The sequence below is a fragment of the Thamnophis elegans genome, chromosome 6 (genome assembly GCF_009769535.1).
Source record: "Thamnophis elegans isolate rThaEle1 chromosome 6, rThaEle1.pri, whole genome shotgun sequence".
Taxonomy (NCBI): Eukaryota; Metazoa; Chordata; class Lepidosauria; order Squamata; family Colubridae; genus Thamnophis; species Thamnophis elegans.
In genome coordinates, this window is record NC_045546.1 from 50,308,775 (window position 1) to 50,327,709 (window position 18,935).

Genomic DNA, 18,935 nt, shown 5'->3' on the forward strand with positions numbered 1-18,935 from the left:
GAATTTGAAATTTAAAATTAAAATAAATATTTTGATCAAACACACAGGATCTAATTATGGTAACAACAGGACTGTGCCAGCATTGAGGCAGAATATGCTTCAATTTAAAAGGCAATATTGAAATTTTTAATCCATCCACCACCATTTACAATGTTATGGGCTTAGGTTTCCATGTCTATTAAAAAATAGCACTACAGGCAATATTGGGACTGGGTCAATGGTGGGTTACGACTTGTACGCCCCAGTACGGGCATAGCCGTGCCTGTTGGGAGCACCGGGTACTGTTCCGGTATGGTACTCCGGAGAGCCCACCCACCCGCGCTCCTTACCGGGATTTGAGCGCTTTGGCGCTTCCGCACACTGAGCGTACGGTGTCTGTGCGATGCTCAGCCGAACAGCTGGAGCATCACGGAGGCATCGCAGGAGGTAAGGACGCATGTGCGCACTGTGTGCATGTGTGCACACGCTGCGCACATTCATGTGGTGGACACTGGGCCCCGTTGCACTGTACCTGTTGCAACAGTATCTGGAAACCACCACTGAACTGGGTAAACATGCTTTGGGATCAGAAGACAATGGATGGACAAAATAGTGACACTATGTAAGAATACGTGGGAAAGAAAATTTCATCATACCAAAATCCTGAAACTGAACCCAACTCTTCTGTAGAACATAGGACTAAGATAAAATATAATCTCAACCAACCAAATTAGGTGTAATCATAATGCATATACAGGGAATCCTCAATTTACAACAGTTCATTTAATGATCATTTGAAGTTACAATGGCATTGAAAAAAGTGACATGATTGTTTTTCAGACTTATGACTGTTGCAGCATCCCCAAGGTCATGTGATCAAAATCCAGCCACTTGGAACTGACTCATATTTATGATGGTTGCAATGTCCCAAGGTAGTGGTGGGTTTCAACATTTTTTAGAACCTCTTCTGTAGGTGTGGCCTGCTTTGTGGGAGTGGTTTGCTGTCCATGTGACGGGTGGAAGTGGCTTGCTGTCCATGTGACCAGGTGGGAGTGGCTTGCCAGCCATGTGACTGAATGGGAGTGGCTTGGCAGTCATGTGACTGGGTGGGCATGGCCAACTTGTAAAATGTGGTGAAACTCACTTAACAATGCTCTTGCTTAGCAACCAAAATGTTGGCTCAGAAACTCTGGCATTTGAAGCAAACAAATCTTAAAGCTGTCAAATTACAAGACCCTTGCACCCCTAACCCTTTAGAAAAAAAAACCCCAGGGGTGTTCAAACTTGGCAGCTTTAAGACTTGTGGACTTCAACTCCCAGAATTCCTCCTTTTGCTCTTCATCTTGATGATGTGCGGACGGGCAGGTGGAGGGAGCTGGAACCGGTTCTTAACAGCACTGTAGATTTGTGGAACCTCTTCTTCAGAAGAGGTTAGAACTGGCAGGAACCAACTCCTGTCCCAAGGTCATATGATCACATTTTGTGACCTTCTGACCAGCAATGTCAATAGGGAAGACAGATTCACATAACAACCATGTCATTAAATCAACAACTGCAGTGATTCATTTAACAATCGTGGCAACAAAGATTGTAAAATGAGGCAAAATTCACTTAACAAATCCTCACTTAGCAACATAAATGTTGGGCTCAGTTTTGGTCCTAAGTCAAGGACTACCTGTACACAAGGGATATGCACAGTAGCATTTTGTCCATATGTAATATTTGAGAGCTTGTGGAAGAAATTATTCAAAAATCTATAGTTTGCCTTTCATACAGAGAGAAAAGAAATAATATCTTGAGTAAGAGATAGATTCTTGTGGCATATTGGTTTGAATGAAATTTCTTTTCCTTTATTGAACTCCTTTATATACGCACTGAACTATTAGCCAAATAAGGAAATTAAGAAAAAACTAGGCAGAATCACTAAAACTCAAAGAGTCCCAAAAAAAGAAAAGAAAGAGTGAAAAATACTGAAAGGTAAGTAGCTATTCAATTCCTCAGAGGACACATCTGTTGCTAAAATAAAATACAAAATAAAGCAAAGTGTTCTCACAACGTGACTGAATTTTTATTTTTATTTTTGCAGGAGAGTTCCTGTGAACACCATCTTGGTGCAAAAGCCTAAAGGAAGTATAAAATTGCTGCAGTAATTCTATGTGACCAAGCTGGTCAAGATTTAGGTATTGAAAGGTAATAGAATATTTATTTATTTATTATTTATTTATTTATTTATTTATTTATTTATTTATTTATTTATTTATATTTTCTAAATTTCTGAGGTAAAGGTAAAAGGTAAAGGTTCCCCTCGCACATATGTGCTAGTCATTCCCAACTTTAGGGGTGATGCTCATCTTCGTTTTAAAGCCAAAGAGCCATGGTCATGTGGCTGGCATGGCTAAATGCTGAAGGTGCACAGAACGCTGTTACCTTCCTACCAAAGGTGGTCCCTATTTTTCTACTTGCATTTTTTACATGCTTTTGAACTGCTAGGTTGGCAGAAGTTGGGACAAGTAACGGGAGCTCACTCTATTACACGGTGCTAGGGATTCGAACCACCGAACTTCCGACCTTTCTGATCAACAACCTCAGTGTCTTAGCCACTGAGCCACCGTAGATTTAATTTCTATAGCCACCCAACTCAACTAAGTGACTTTAAACAAAAAAAGGAAGAAAACAAAGCAAAATAAAACAAAGCAAACCATAGTAGATGTTGGAAAACAGTTGTGGAATTTCCATGCCTAACCAATCCTCTTTCCAGCAGTTTTTTAAGTAGTCAGTGAAAACATCCAAGTTCAAATTATATTGAAATTATCATTTTACAATATAGTATTTTATGAATTATTCTGCTCTTGTCCAAAGTGTAATGTTGGCTTGAAGGGATGGGGACCATCTATTTTTATTACGCATATATACATATTTTATTGCAGCCTTCGAACCTTGGGGCCTTCAGTCCTCAGTTACCATTGCCATAACTTAAGAATTTAGAAAGTTTAAGTCACCTCATCTTTGGAAGGCACCCAACCTCCTAGCTTGCCAATTAAATCAGCTATGGATCTACATTTGAAATTGACTGCAGTTCATACCAACCTATGCCATACTTATGCAAAATTTTAGATTGTAGGGTATCTCCAAATGATTTATAATATTTACAGTGCACATGTTGTAGCTGGTTTCTAACAGCAAACTGGAAGGATGGAATGGATAACTATCCAACTATACCCCCAAAAAATGCCTCTTTGCCATTTTGAAGCCTAGTAAAAATATCAAACAAAATTCATGTAGGTGCTGACTTTTTATACAGGTTATATTTCCCTATCAATTGTTCCTGTTCCTAGCTTTAAAAATGTAAAATACATTATTATTTATTTATTTATTTAAAAACAAATCATTATTTTATAAACTGCAGAAAATAAAAATAAAACAAATAATATTATGCGAACAGCTTTCAAATATGATGCCTAATCCAGTTATCTTTTATTCACTCTGGTGAACGCCTGAGGACTTTAACATATTTTTTGAAATTGTTACGGAAGAAAAATAAAATTGGATTAACTAATTCTGAAGTCACCAGTTGCAGCTGTGCACAAAATTATGTTATATAATTTCTTTTGGCGGTATTAAGAAAATGTCAGCATGAAGCTTTGCATTGGGTGTAGGATGTAAAATGAATTCTAACTTTCACTTGTAGTTCAAGGCATTAAGTACATCATCAATTGTTGTCTCAAATTGCCAAATATATTGTATGTTCTAATTCTGCTGTTTTAAAATTCTATCTTCTAAAATATTTCTAATTCTATTTTTTAAAACTAATTTCAGTTACTCATTTATTCTCCATAGTAGAGCCTATTAATCAGTTACAATCATGACAACCTTATGTAAAATGAAATGTAAAGGCAATTTGGAGTTATGAGTAGAAGGTTCCTTATTTTATATCATTTGAATATGCAATCAGTAGAAAAATGTATATGCCAAAGATATATTTGTTATTAGTATACTTTTATTTTCTATTTCTCGATACATTTTTCTATAAACAGAATTCAAAATTCATATAAAGGGCTAGAAATGAAGGACCTTTAGAAAACAGCTTCCACAAGAAGGATGAGGCTATTAAATATACTAAGAAACTTGGTGACAGAAAAATCCTTGAATAAAAGTATCATAAACAAAAGCTGCCTTATAGAAATATAAGCACAAATATTTTAACTATGAAGATAATTAAAAATAACATTTAGAAATAAGAATGAAAAGAGTGTGAATGCTTCTAGTTGGGCCTCACTGAATACCTTTCTCATCTAATGAAAACTGTAAAATGATCAAAACTGTATCCATTATTGAAAGGAAAGAAAACACTAGATATGCCAGTTTTATTTTTTGGCCAGTATTTGCATATCCCCAAACCCACTCAGAATATGGCAAGTGAAGCTTTTAATGAATACTTTTCATGCCCGTGCCATGAAAAAATGTCTATTTGGAAAATTCCTATCTTTGCCAGGACACACTTTGTAAGAAGCAATTTAGATGTCCAAAATGTTCTGCAAATTGGCATGGCAACCTTTTGAGATTATTATTCATTTTAGACTTCTTCAATGTGGAATCAAGCCCTTGTTAGCAAAGGTTCCAGGTAACTGATTTTTATCCATCTTTCTCGCAGTGGGAAAACAGAATAGTTTTCAGTCTTGTCTCATTACCCAGGGGGGAAATCTGGCAATGATGATCAGATGGTTATTAGTCATTCCAAAGTTGTTGATTTACAAATAGTCAAATCTGATTCACAGTACAGTGAGCATAGTTCATAAGCATTTATTGCTGCAAATGGTAGTTTTCAAGAGCATTGTATCAGATTTGCATGAAAATCAAGGCATTAATTCACTACATGCCTTGCTTTTGACACATAATGCTAAACAGAATATTGGTCTGAGATATTTTGTTACAACTGTTCTTTCATTGCCTTACATGAAATATGCAGTTTGGTCTGCCAAAAAATAACAGCTTGATAGTACCTGTGCTTTTTACAATCACTTCAGTGCTATTAAAATTACCGTATTTATCCATATTTATTCAGTAGCTTTCAAACTTTTAATCTTTGAAAATCTGTCCATAGCAATACATTTTCAAGATGGACTTCACATTGCTGGAGATTTTGTTAAAAGTTCTACAGACAGTTTATCAGGATAAAAAATCTGTTTGATCTCTCTTTTCTCTCTCTCTCTCCCCCCCTCTCTCCCTCCCTCCCCCCTCTCTCTCTTAAGGAGAACATGGGATATATGTAGGGAGAAGCAATGAAAAAAAGTGCCAAAGCTAGACAGAGACAGATTATACAAACATCTTTCACCTGGACTGGCATGATATATTTGTTCTTTTCTGTTATGAGAGGCAAGAACAGTTAGATCAAATATGAAAGATCACAAGATCACAACGTGCCTTATTACCATGGGATATCTCTCAGGCTTTGGGTTAGACATATCTGTCATCCATCCAGAGCAGAGTTCCCCAACGTTTTCTGCTTTGCAGGCCAGTGTGGGATGGAGAGGGGATGGTTCTGCACCAACAGCTGGCAAGCACGTCTGTGCACACGGAGCTCCATTTGCACATGTGGCATGTATGTGTGCCCACCACTCTTATAAATAGTGTGTGCATGCATGCACTTGCCGACTGCTTGTGCAAATGAGGATGTGTGCATGTGGGCGGGCGCACGCTCACCGGCTGTTTACGCGGCCTGGTTGCAATCCCAGGTTAGGGACTCCTGATCCAGAGAATCTAAGGGTTCATTGGAATATAATTTGAAAACCACCAAATTAACTGTTAAACTGAAAAACTAGCCAATACAAAGAAGGGAACCCAGAAAAGGGTACAAAGAAATCAACTGAACCTTCAGTTGTCTGCCTTCTTGTCCCTGGCAGGAAATGAAAGCTGAACTAGCTACTGTCACTGATCCAGCAGGTCTCTTCCTTTCTTTCTGCATAGATTGCAGCCACTCCAATAGCTTCCCAAATTCTTTCCCTTCCATTATTTGCTTTTACAATATCCAGCTTGGTAGATTCAGATTATTAGAGGGTAGAGATGCAGAAATGTAACTAGATTAATTTTTGAACCAAGAATAATTTACATGCCCAGAGGTATCACTCAGAGGAATGCATGTGTTTTGCTATTACACAAGTAGGGCCTTTAAACTCACCGTGCAATGACAAAGAGCACACAGCTGACTCCCAGGCAGGCTAGCAGCACATACATCCAAATATCAGCAGAAAGAGGATTTAGAAACGAGAAAACCCCAGGATTTGTGCCATTAGGCTTCCGGTACAAATACTGATTCCCAGCGTCATGAATGGCTTTGAAAAGTCTATTACTTTTTCTCTTACGTAGGTAATAGTGAGGGGAGCAACTGCCAGGTCAGCTTTCTGGGAATACAAATTGAAGAATTATCTACTCATTTCCACTGAAACAAATAAACATATTTTTATTGTGTCAGTTACTTTCTCAAGCACCAGTATAGGTCAATAAATTTCAAACAAAAATGTTTTTCTCATTAAAGGTTGTTGAGAAAGAAACAGAAATGTGCAACATTATTGTATACATGTCTATTCAGCAGTAAGTTCCATTGTATTAGGGAATCTTACTTTCAGAAAAACACTGTCAAAGACACACTTATCTTCTTTTTATTTATTCAAAAACATATAGCGAAAAATGCTTTGTAAATAATGTATTTTTATGATTACTGTAAATGATTTAATGCTTCATCCTTTTAGGTGGCTCTTGAGCTGCTATGATGAAGTGCCCTTGGTAAACAATGAGTATACAGAATCCATTAAGTGTAATAGGAAAAGTGAAACTCTGAGAGATTCCAAAAGTGATGTTCTTCAAGAGAAATCTTCTTATAGAAATATAAATTTAAAGTGTAATTTACTTAGATTTGATTCTACAGTTTTTCATGCCTCCTAGGCCATATATTAGTTGGCTGTTTCGTCTGTGTTCTAACAGTACATAATGTTCATGTTGTACAGAATGAGCCAATGCAAAACATTATGCTCAGTGAGTGAGTATAGCCTCTCCTTCCCAAATGTTAACTCAACTATAAGGATCACGGTCAAAATTGATGGATGATAGGAGTCGTGGTCTATCAAGATATGAAGGACAACGTTTTGATCATCTCTGATCTAGAGTAGCAAGGAATATAAACCTTTAATGTGAATAAATTAGAAGAAAAGTGGCCATCAGCCATTTCTTCCTTCTATATCTGTAGTTAAGGGTGCAGAATGTTCAGAATTCTTAAATACCTGCTTTACTAATTATCACATGATAATTTGGCTCATAGTAAGGGAATTAAGATTGTAGACTTTCTGTGAAAAAATATCTCCATTCTAATTTTGTTCTTGCATCAAATGTACTTAATCTATAGAGGAAAAAGAAGTATGGAGGTCTAGTAGTTTAGATGTTTCTGTTAGTGATCAATGCAAGCTGAAAAGAATGACCAAGATGACAATTCAATCTTACATGATCTATGAGTTCTTTAACCATTCCATTCCATTCTCCTTTGTCATTCTGGGCTCCGTATTTTCCATCAGATACTAGTTTTACTTCATAGATGAAGCCTAAAATACTTGATAACTCCTTCAATAAATCCAGGCAGTAACCTTCAAATCTATCATTACCATAGAGAGGTTTGTCAGATTTCTTGTACATGACATAGGGATCTTCCTATATAAAAATACATAAGACATTTGTAAAGCTATTTTTGAAAACAGAAAAAGATTAGTCATATGCTAAAATGTACAGATGCTTAGCTTAATTTCAACATTTTATCTCAATCAATTATGTAAAACAGTAAAACAAATCTAGCTTGATTTGTTTTCTGAGATCATCACATAGCTACATCTGATTAAGATAGTAAAAAGGAAACCAGTTTGCAAGGATTCACTGCTCAATATATTCGTTCACATATTAAAAACAAACAACTGAAAAACTTAGGATGTACTAAATCATACAGTTGCTACATAAGAGGAAAACTCCATACTCAAAACCACCTTGAGGTTTCCTGCCTAGTTGTACAGTGTATGGAGCAGGTAATTAAATAGGAAACACGGAGATAAGATTTTCTAAGATTATATTATTATTGTGATATTAGCATGTACTGCTGCCCAAGATGCAGCTGCATGTGGTCATTCACTCACATTAAGGTGCAACCATATCACCCTGTTAAATAACATGGAAAATCCTACATTAATTTGTCAGTTCTTCCAGTGATAAGAAAATAATAGTAATTAAGAATTGCTGATCTTTCATGAAAGATCTAAACTTGCTCTTTAGATAGATTCATCTTGACAATGCAGTAGATTATATGTTTTTAGGACCAAGATACCATTGAGTCATTTCACGCAATGTTTAAAACATTTTAATAAATGTTATTAAATAAAATAGTTAAATTCTAAAATAGCCAAAGTCTAACGAAAGCATACTATATAGGAAAATCTTTCAAGAATTAGGTAATTTATGAGTTATTGACCATCTTAACATTCTTTGTTGGTTTTTAAAGGGACATAGCAACCAGTGATATTCCTGGGCATCAGACTGTCAACCTCAATTTTATATATAGTGTATACCCACTATTGTTCAGAGGTAGAATATAGACACATCTATTTCTTTTCATTTTCTTCTCAAGATTGGTTTCTCAAACGTGGCTTTTAAATAAAACACAAACACATTTCACATATACTCAAACACTCCTATGTTATAATGCATTTGCTTTAAACAAATAAGTGAACTTGGCTAAAATTGTTTGGAAACATAATGAAGTTAGGAAGAAAAATAGGAACAGATGCTTCAGAAATATGGGGTTTATAAAATATAGAAGAATTTCATCTGTGACAAGATTTAGATGATTACCTCAGAGTATATGTGCTGTTAAATTGTATGTGTGACATCTACAAGGGTTTATGCTTACACTATTTAAATCCCCAATTCTTGTGACACTAGTACTACAGTACATTGTAATGAGAGCATCTGTAATACAAGTTTGTGATTAATAAAAAAATGTCTTTAAAAAAATACATATAGGCTGTCAGCAAAGCAAATATTACCTGTAAGAAAAGCAAAGAAAACTAACCAGAAAATATGGCAGAACTTACCAAAATAGTGGTGACTATGAGTGTCCGATTTGCTAGTGAATCTGTATATTGGTAGACCGGTCTTTATTGCTGTTAGTCATATTAAGGCCACGGTTTGAATTCCAAATTCCAATCTATATAGAAGAAATTGGATATATGACTGCTAACCAGTAACGTTAGGAAAATGTCTTTATACAAATGAATGTGTATTATGGATCTGTTGTGGAAATTTTATTTATGATTCACATCACTGTAGCAGACTAAAACAGCAGCCATAACAGATACTAAAGGCATGGACCAGACATATTTGAAACTACCAATCTACAAGATGATGGATTATCAACACAATTAGTACATGAAATACACTGCTGAAATGGTTTGATTATAAGGAGTGATGTTAGTTGCATATTAGTTACCAGAACTACTTTATCTTAGAATACATGAATTTTACATGTTGCTTTTGTCTTTTTAATGAATCTTTTGAAAATGGAAAATGAAAACCTGATTCTCAAAAAACACACTAAGAGTATGCTAACAAAGTCCTACATGGTATTGGACCTGGCTACCTGAGAGACCGCCTCCTGCCATTTACCTCCCAACGACCAATAAGATCACACAGGTTGGGCCTCCTCCGGGTGCTGTTGACCAGACAATGCCAGCTGGCAGCCCCCCGAGGGAGGGCCTTCTCTGTAGCTGCGCCGGCCTTATGGAATGAGCTACCCACAGAGATCCAGACCCTTACCACTCTCCCGGCCTTTTGTAAAGCGACCAAGACCTGGCTGTTCCGGCAGGCCTGGGGCTGTTGATTAAAATCCAGCCCCACGTGATTGAATGGATGATTTTATTTAAATAATTGTACTTTTAATATTCTATGTTTTTGCTTTTGTTGTGAGCCGCCCAGAGTCCCTAGGGATGGGCGGCATACAAATCTTATTAAAGTTGCAAAGTTGCAAAGTAACAGGCATAATCACTAATCATTTTCTTCTCTTTGAAAGCAGTGATTCCTTGACTATTCTAATGATGGAATTAATAAAATGATCACTGATCAATGACACTTGGGAAATTGAAGCTGAGTGGAAAACTGAAGCTGAATAAAAAAGAGAGGTGATTTCCCAACCTGAGGGTCTTGACTAATATTTACAGAACATTATAAATGATTTGGTCCTGAAGAATTTCAATGGAACATGACACTAGTTGTGTGAATTGAAATTACAAAATGGGAATGGCATAGTTATAAAATCAACCTTGCATAATTTCATCTTCAAGTTTAATGGTATTGGAGTTTAATGGAATTGTAACAGAGAAAACAGTATACTATAGTTGGCAATTATTAGTCAGTTATTCTTTCTGCAGTGTAAACACCAGCTTCAGGAGGATCGAGTAGCATTAGGGGAAAAGTGATTATTCTCAGCTCTTCTTGGTTATAGTAGATAAGGGAAATCCACTCCAGGCACTATTTACATTGGCAGGGGAGGCTCTATTAAGGTTATTTACTAATACAAATAACAGGACTGGAGGTCTTTTTGTTCAGATGAAAGGAATAATTTTCCATGACTTATATTTGCTTTGAAGATTAATACCATGATTTCATTAATGCCATATTTCAGTGAGTGGGTGAATTTTTAAAGATCTGACTCAGATATAAACAGGTTGAATAACCATTTGTCACCTAGCAAATAGGGAAACTACATAAGAAAGGGCAATTAATCTGTCAACATTATTTCTAGGTTTTAAGAGTCAGAAGAGAAACTGGAGCAAGGCCTAAAGAGAAATCAGAAAAAACAAATGTTTTCAAAAACTTACAGTGAAAAATGACATTTATCCAATTCATGATTAACCATTAGAGCAGATCCCTCAAGGATCAGCCTATAGCTACAGCCAGAGCAGATCAATGAAATCACTTTTGGGAGGCAAAACTACAAATGCTAAAATTAGACAATAGACATATTTCTTCCATAAACACACTGAGCACCCCTTAATCAGGTTTATAGTTTATATGTTTATACTTCATGCCTATGAGATCTTTACTGAGATAACTAGTGATAGACAGACTCATTTCTAAGCTTCCAGAAAACATATGTAAGTCTGTTAAATAAGACACATCTAAATCTACATTTTGTTGAACAAGTAGCATAGGACACTAGTAGATCTTAAAGAATATAATTACTTATTGTTTTCACCAGGAAAAAGACATAATGGCTCTCTTGACTGATCACAATAAAAGTTCAGTAAAAACAAATCAAATAACACCACGATTAGAAACAATCAGATTATACAATGTATATATAGCAGAAAATATAGTTGTCAACAAATTATTAGGATAAAAGAGACAGTGCAAGTGCAAAAAAAATTACAATAGAATTAGAATTTTTTTTAAGGAAGTGGATAGAAAGGACTATGCAAGGGTCCTCCAGCATAGTGAATATATTAAGAAAAATATATTATTTCAGAACGATGGAAAAAGTATATGAGAGATTAGCATGGTGGTATGTAAAACAGTGGAATTGAAATGAATTCTGCAAATGTTAATGTCAAAACCAAATGATGAAAAATGATAAATATTGTGAGAAGGTTAAAATAATTTAAGGATGGATATGTTGACAGTGTAACTGGAGACATGTTAAAATATGTAACTGGAGAGGTGTTAAAATATTTTTGCTTAAGGAGAGGATTGTTCAGCATGTATCTCAAGTCTGTAGCTGTGCTTGATGATTAGAAGAATGCTGTTATTGTTCCCCCACATGAAGCAAAATGTCACAAGGTTGAATACATACACCATAGACAGATTTTTTATTTTATTTATATGCCTGCTAATGAAGAAGCAGAGTTTGGGCAGTTTATAGAATTTGCAGAATAAAACAGACTGCAAAATCAGAATGAAGGTTATTAAATAATGAATAAAATAAAGCTAGAATTATATAAAGTAGGGGCTAAATATAAAGATTTTTTTTCTGCTTCTGGAAAGCTATGAGAGTGGGAGCCATATGAAATATGGAGGAAAAACTACTCCAAAGAGAAGCTGTTACAGAGAATGCTCAATTATTATCATTTTCCCTCAGATGAAGATGATTGTTTAGGTATACCAGGAGAAAAAAATCTTGCTTGATGTACTAATTGCCATCTGATCAGTCTCAATGTGAGGTTGACCTTGTTCACTTTTCACTCCCAGTAGCATCCATCATTGTTTTACAAAGTTTAGGAAAAATACACAAGATGGTGAACATACCAATAGTCCTTTCTCATCCTATTTTCCCAACAACAGCAATCCTGTGAGGTAAATTGGGCTGAGAAAGAATGACTGGCCCAAAGCCACCTAGTTAGCCATCATGCCTAGTGGGACTACAACTCAGTTTTACTGGGTCTTTCACCTTGTTCACACTTTAATTTATTACAAATAGATTTGACAGTGAATCCAGTAATCTAATTCCCAGGTTGAAGCTGGGAGGCCAGAAGTAAGATTGGAATCAGATTTTGATATATTTTCCCCTGAAGCAGCTTGAAAAATTAATCGGTTTGGCAGAATTCTGATTGAAAGAGTACAAGCTGAATGGTACTTTTTGCTTTTCCAACAAACATAGATAATTAAATTAGTTTTAGAGAAAGTATATGATAAGTATAAATAATGGATTTTTTCACAAAAATGGAGTTGAAGGATTATTGCTAAATGGCTTAAGAGTAGTATATGATGGAAGTATAACATGAATGAATTTGCATTTTTAGAAAATAATTAAACATTGAGTAGTTAGAGAGAGAGAAAAACAAGGATTATTTAATGTATTTATGGATCAATGTACAAAGAATGTTTGTGGTGATGATGTTAGCAGGAAATGTGAATGTGTGTGTATATTTGAACACACATGTTATACATAAACTGGAACAAGTAGATAAACGTTTATTATGATGAGGATGTGGATATTCTTTTAGGAAAATAACAAGTAACATGTAGTTTGATGACATGAGTGAATGTGTGTCAAAGTAAGTAAAAATCAAGATATATAAGTGTGCTCTGTCTTTGTTCCTGGAAGTGATACTTAGCTATGTCACAAGAAACAAAAAAATAATGTGAATGTGGTGACAATGAATGAGCTTTGAAGCATGCACATGTCATCTAGGGTCAAAAATGAATAGATGATGAATGGAAATAAATTATGTAAATATAAAAATGACTGACCAATGTGAAAAAAGTCAATGGGATGGTTTAGGTATGAATATATGAAGAATATGTGAATGAACTCAGAAACAAAAGAGAAGACTAAAAAAGTTCTGCCTTGACAGCGATGATGGGATTCTGAGAAAGAGAAGGAGAAAAGTTCAAATAACAAAAAGCATGCATAAAGGAATGCATGCTCAGGGAGGAGGCAAAGTTTTGCAAGGTTAACAAGTTATGTAGAGATGTTTTTCCCCCTGAATGCCCCCCCCCCCGGAAATATAGTTTAACATGGCGCTAGGCTATATTTTGTCTTTGCATTTAATTTATGTTGTTTTCTAGTTCTTACTTCTTTTCTGTACTTTGTATGATACTGCTTTTGCCCCATATGTGTTGAAGGTATGGATACATTTTTAGATTTTCCAGGATTCAGTATAGTACCTTGATGAGGTCTTTTGAGATGATAACCTCACAGACCCCATCTATAAATTGGCTCTCAAAAGTAGTTTATACCCTGTTGGTTGGTATTTTCTCAAATATCGAAATCTGATGACAAACTCAAAGCAGAACTACTATATTTATTTTCTACTCCTACAAATCAAGAATAACAGGGTCATTGCTTCAGATAATTATTATATGCATTTATAAAGAAATCAATTCAACAGCATTGATTCTAAAACTAAGAATTTTATTATATCGTGAAGTAGGGTTATTTTTTTCCCCAGAGAAGTATACCATTATACGAGAACCAGGGAGAGAAAAACCTCTACATGTTAATGGAAACCAAGTTCCATATATTCTATCCAAGATGGCCAGGAAAGGGAGAATTAAAATGATAGTCCATTTATAAATGATAAATTAATGCTTGTCCTCTTTCTCTTGCCAGTAAAGTTATAAAAATAAGAAGAGGCTGCATACTAACCTTGACCAATCATCTAATTTCTCTGGTGTTGATCAGCACAACACATTTCAGATCTATGCTTCCCAGCTACTTGAGATGTACTGATTTAACCAAGATTACTGATTATTGAGGATGCTGGGCAAACTATTTCCTCTTTTTCTCCATCCCTGGAAGCTAGACCTCTATTTATCTCTATTTTACCCAATGGGACATGTATTAGTTTCCTTTTTCTCTCTTGATCTCTTTCTTACTGATTTGCTGTTCCACTGGCTCCAATCCCAGGGATACCCTTGCAATGTTAAAGCCACAATCTTCTGGCTGTAAAGATTCTATGCTTTCACAAGTTGCCACCTTATATTTTAAAATTTTAAAATGTGTTTGAATTATAGATAATGAGAAATTATAAAAACACCAGTATAAAAATAAAAGCTAAAACCAACCAGCACAGTCACAAACAGTACAAGATAAAATATAAAACTACAATACATTAATATTAGTGGGGTGACAGCGTGTGTTAGTTTTACAGCAGTGAAAGATTAGAATTGTGTTTGAAGGAATAACATCACGGATCACATCACTAGGGGGAATTCAGGCTTATTGCAGTTTAGTGACAATTCACAATGTTATTATGTGAGAGATACTTCCCAACACATGACCTGAATAAGTACCAAATTAAATTAATTTAAAATAAATTCCCTTTACATATATTATTACATGTCAGATTGTAGATGATAGTTACTGATAATAAAAATATTAAGAGCATGCAAATTGGTTCTGATTCTGAATTTGAGACCTTGACTCAAGAAACCAGACTTATTTGGCTTCATTAATGAATTCAAATGATCTGAATCATTTACCAAACTGAATCTTTGCATTCAGCTTTAAATAAACTTTTGTTCCTTATTATTAATTAGCTTCACAGTTATAAAAAGTTTAATAATTAGATATTTTATTAGGAATATAGCTCAAACTAGATATACTGAGCCAATAGGTGCATTATAAAAAAGCTGTTTCCTGATTAATTTATTTGTGGTTCAAAATGTGATACAAGAGATTTAAAAAACAGGAAGTGATTCTATTTAATGACACCAAAATATTTTTCAATATGCAAGGGAATTTGTTATGGATTCATTACTTTTCATTCCAGTCATTCAATATGTCTCTTATGTGGACAGAAGTGTTCTTTAATTAAAAATAATGTACATTTATATTATAACTGATATTGGTTTTTATACATGTGTGTGCCCATATATATTATATGAGTCCATATTAAGCAAAAATATTATTCAATATCATCCACATTAATGTTTCATTGATCAAAACATTTTTTGTAGCTGCATCCAGTGCTCACTAGAACAAAAAGGTGGATTATAAATCAAATTAAAGGAATCTGATTCAATCATTATAAGGTGCAAATTGATGGTAAAACAATAACTTATAATGCATTTAACACCCTTTCCATTAAATCTTTTACTAACCATTACATATCCTTGAAAGAGGAGATCTTTATTCATTCATAAAAGAACAATGAGAATTTAATTTTGATTTTTGGCAGTACAGTTAATACTTTGGTTGGCTATGATTTGGATTAAACCAGGTTGATAACGTCATTGTGTTCTAAATTGTAATTATAATGTATTCATCCCAGTCTATTGTGTAGCAAGACTTCCTATATGCTCAAAAATCTGTTTTGCACAGGAAAACACATTCTAATATATTGTCGCGAAACTGCAATTTAATACCATTTTTCAAAATCCCAAGGAATAGTTTGAGACTTGAAGTAACAGTTCCTTACACAGCTTGTCTAGATACAAACCTTCTTCCAAACTTTATATAAATGATTAGAAACTTCACCAGCCACCTTAATTTATAAAAGAACAAGAAAGAACACATAACAATGCTTCATTAAAAATAAAATGCAAAACTATTATAATTGTATACTTAGATTTTCATTATAATTCTCTACTAGCATTAAGATTTACTGAGTTAATTATCGCTGGATTATTAGATTTAATAATTATTAAATAATAATAATAATAGTACTGATCTTTCATCTATCTCTTATTGATTTTATTTCAATTTCTCATATTTCTTCACATGCATTTTCTATAGGTCCTTATTTTCAGAAAACATCACAAAACATTTTGCTTGTAATTAATATATGGATCTGTACTAGATCTGAGCATTTTTTCTTCTGTTCTGTTCTTGTAATTATAAATAAGTACTACAGTACAATTATATGGAGACAGGAATAACTTGGACAATCCTTTTCACTTTAATAGTTATATTTTCTGTTGTAAACTAGAAATATTTTCTATTATGTGCTTCCAACCAATTTGTATGTATCACAAAGTAAAGCTTTATGAGATGTATAACGTTTGAATATTGCATATATACAGTACTATGCATGCAAAAAGTTTCTACCCTTGTTTGTCACTTTTCCAAACTAGGGAAAGAAGGGGATAAACAAGTAATGTTGGATCCATAATGCTGAACTGGGTTCAAACTGGACTATATGGTGACTACTAATTTCTAAACCAGATCTAATCTTATGGGATTCTAAAGTCCATCTTGATAGAATATATAATCTTATAGTTTTGCTTATATATTGACATCTTATTGAAGAAGTCAGCAAAATATGAAGTTCAACAAATAGCATGACGTCACCTCATGCAAATACAGTGCTTGTGAAAGATATATAAGAGGGTTTAAGAAAAATCTCTGCCCACTCACTCTGAACCACAGATATACATGCAATGATTTACCACAGTAATTTGGTAAAATAAAATATTTGTGTCTCTTGCCCTGAATACATATCTTTTTCTTCTTCAGATTTGTCCACACTGCATATAATTGTGAACATTAGCTATGTGTGTGTGTGATGGATGTGGAAGTAGGGCTGTGAAAACTTCTAAAGAGACTCACAAATGCTTACTTCTTATAAGGAAAAATGAAGTCTATAAGATCATTTTTAGGCCAATAAGGGTAGTTTGCAGAGGAGTAAAAACTTGTGTGCTATGAAATAACATAAATCAGCCCTGATGATTCCATTTCAAATATGGAGCTATATGTGAGCATCACCATCTATTAAATTCATCTGTGCATGCATTACATAAATTGTGGCATTACAAAAAGTGGCATATCAGAATGATACTGGTTTCCAGATTTAAATGTAGATCAATATATCTATTGTTCAGCTTATACATTTGACTGATCTTGGGTTCAGTTTGGGTTTAGTTTGTCAAAATCCTATATATGTCTCCAAAGTAAAGAGTATGTTTTCATGTTTGTCACCTTTGAACCTTAGCACAAGCATGGACAATTCCTAGTTTCCGATATTGTAGATCCTTGTCTACCTACACAATATGATGTGGCTTTCTATAATTAGAATTCTACACTAATTCTTAGATAAAGGTATATCAATTAAATTGATGTTTTTCTACTCACAGCAGAATGTACAATATATTTGTGCATTTGGACAACTGTAAATATAAATTATCATAGAATAAACCATTTTTTGCTGATACATATATTATTAAACTCTTAGATATAAGTAAAAAACTATTGCATATCAATTCCCTTTCAAACATATATCACAATCAATTTATTAAAATTAAAGCATGAATATAAATAAATAGACTGTATATTGCTAGTACATTTATTTCTTTGAGTTATTATTGATTTATGGTTTATATAAATTTCTATATTCCAATGTTCAAAGTAGCTTACAAGAATCTACTGGTTACCTATTACACACTGGGTCTGTATTACATTCAAAGGCTCGTTTTTATTTATTTTTCCATATGTTCCAAAAGAGATTTATTATAAACTAATACAGATGCAAACAAGTCTGCTGTATTTAGGTGAAGGAAAGTGACATATATATAAAAAATAATTTATGTCACTTTGAGTAGTGAAAAAGCATTCAGATATTAAATGATGGCACTCAGCAAATCAAATAACATTCAATGTTAATAGTATCAATGGCAATAGTTGAAATAGCATGCACGCAACTCTTCAAACTAGTTATAATGATTTGTATCCATTCTTTGGCAGTGCGAGAATAATAAAGGGCCAAAATATCAGTATAACAAGTTTTAGTGAAATAAATAGAATTCATATGAGTGAAGAACGTCCTTACAAGTAGAGCCTTTAGAGGATCAAGGTGGAAATCATTTCAGACTGCACACTATAGTTTTTCTTTATATATATAATAAAATCTGAATATATATATATACATATACTATACATATAACATATACTATACATATACATATACATACATATACATACATATACATCTACATATACATAGACATATATACATATACATATACATATACATACATATACATATATATATATATATAATATATATTATTATATATATATGTTGTATTTGTGCTGATAAATAAATAAAGGGAGACTAGTAGATCTATTTCAAGCTATTTAGCTCTCATCAGCTAGCCATACCCTTACTGGGATAGCTGATGAGAGCTAAATAGCTTGAAATAGATCTATACTAGTCTCCCTTTATTTATTATCAGCACAAATACAACACAAATATAACAAAGGCAACAGTAAAAATATTGGGTTTCTGTCGGATGGTCTCTTGTGACAACGATTGACAGATAATGGAAGCAGTCTTCCTCCCATAATGGGAATACCAGGGGTGTGACTAATATATATATCAGATTTGCCATTTATTCAAGTTGTAGTGCACCAAGATGAGGAACTTTTCCTGTATTTTGAGTTTTCCCACAAACGTTCCATTTACCTATTATCGGTCCATTTACTTATTACCAGT

The 18,935-nt window shown here is 34.0% G+C and overlaps 1 protein-coding gene across 1 annotated transcript in view; it reads right to left on the reverse strand.

Moving 5' to 3' along the window:
- The window catches only part of GRIK1 (glutamate ionotropic receptor kainate type subunit 1), a 160,069-nt gene that overhangs the window by 22,145 nt on the left and 118,989 nt on the right, over positions 1-18,935 (reverse strand). The window contains 6 exon segments of the mRNA XM_032220354.1: positions 6,155-6,284; positions 6,287-6,377; positions 7,471-7,674; positions 9,102-9,148; positions 9,151-9,214; positions 15,945-15,989. Coding sequence (XP_032076245.1) covers positions 6,155-6,284; positions 6,287-6,377; positions 7,471-7,674; positions 9,102-9,148; positions 9,151-9,214; positions 15,945-15,989 — 581 coding nt within the window.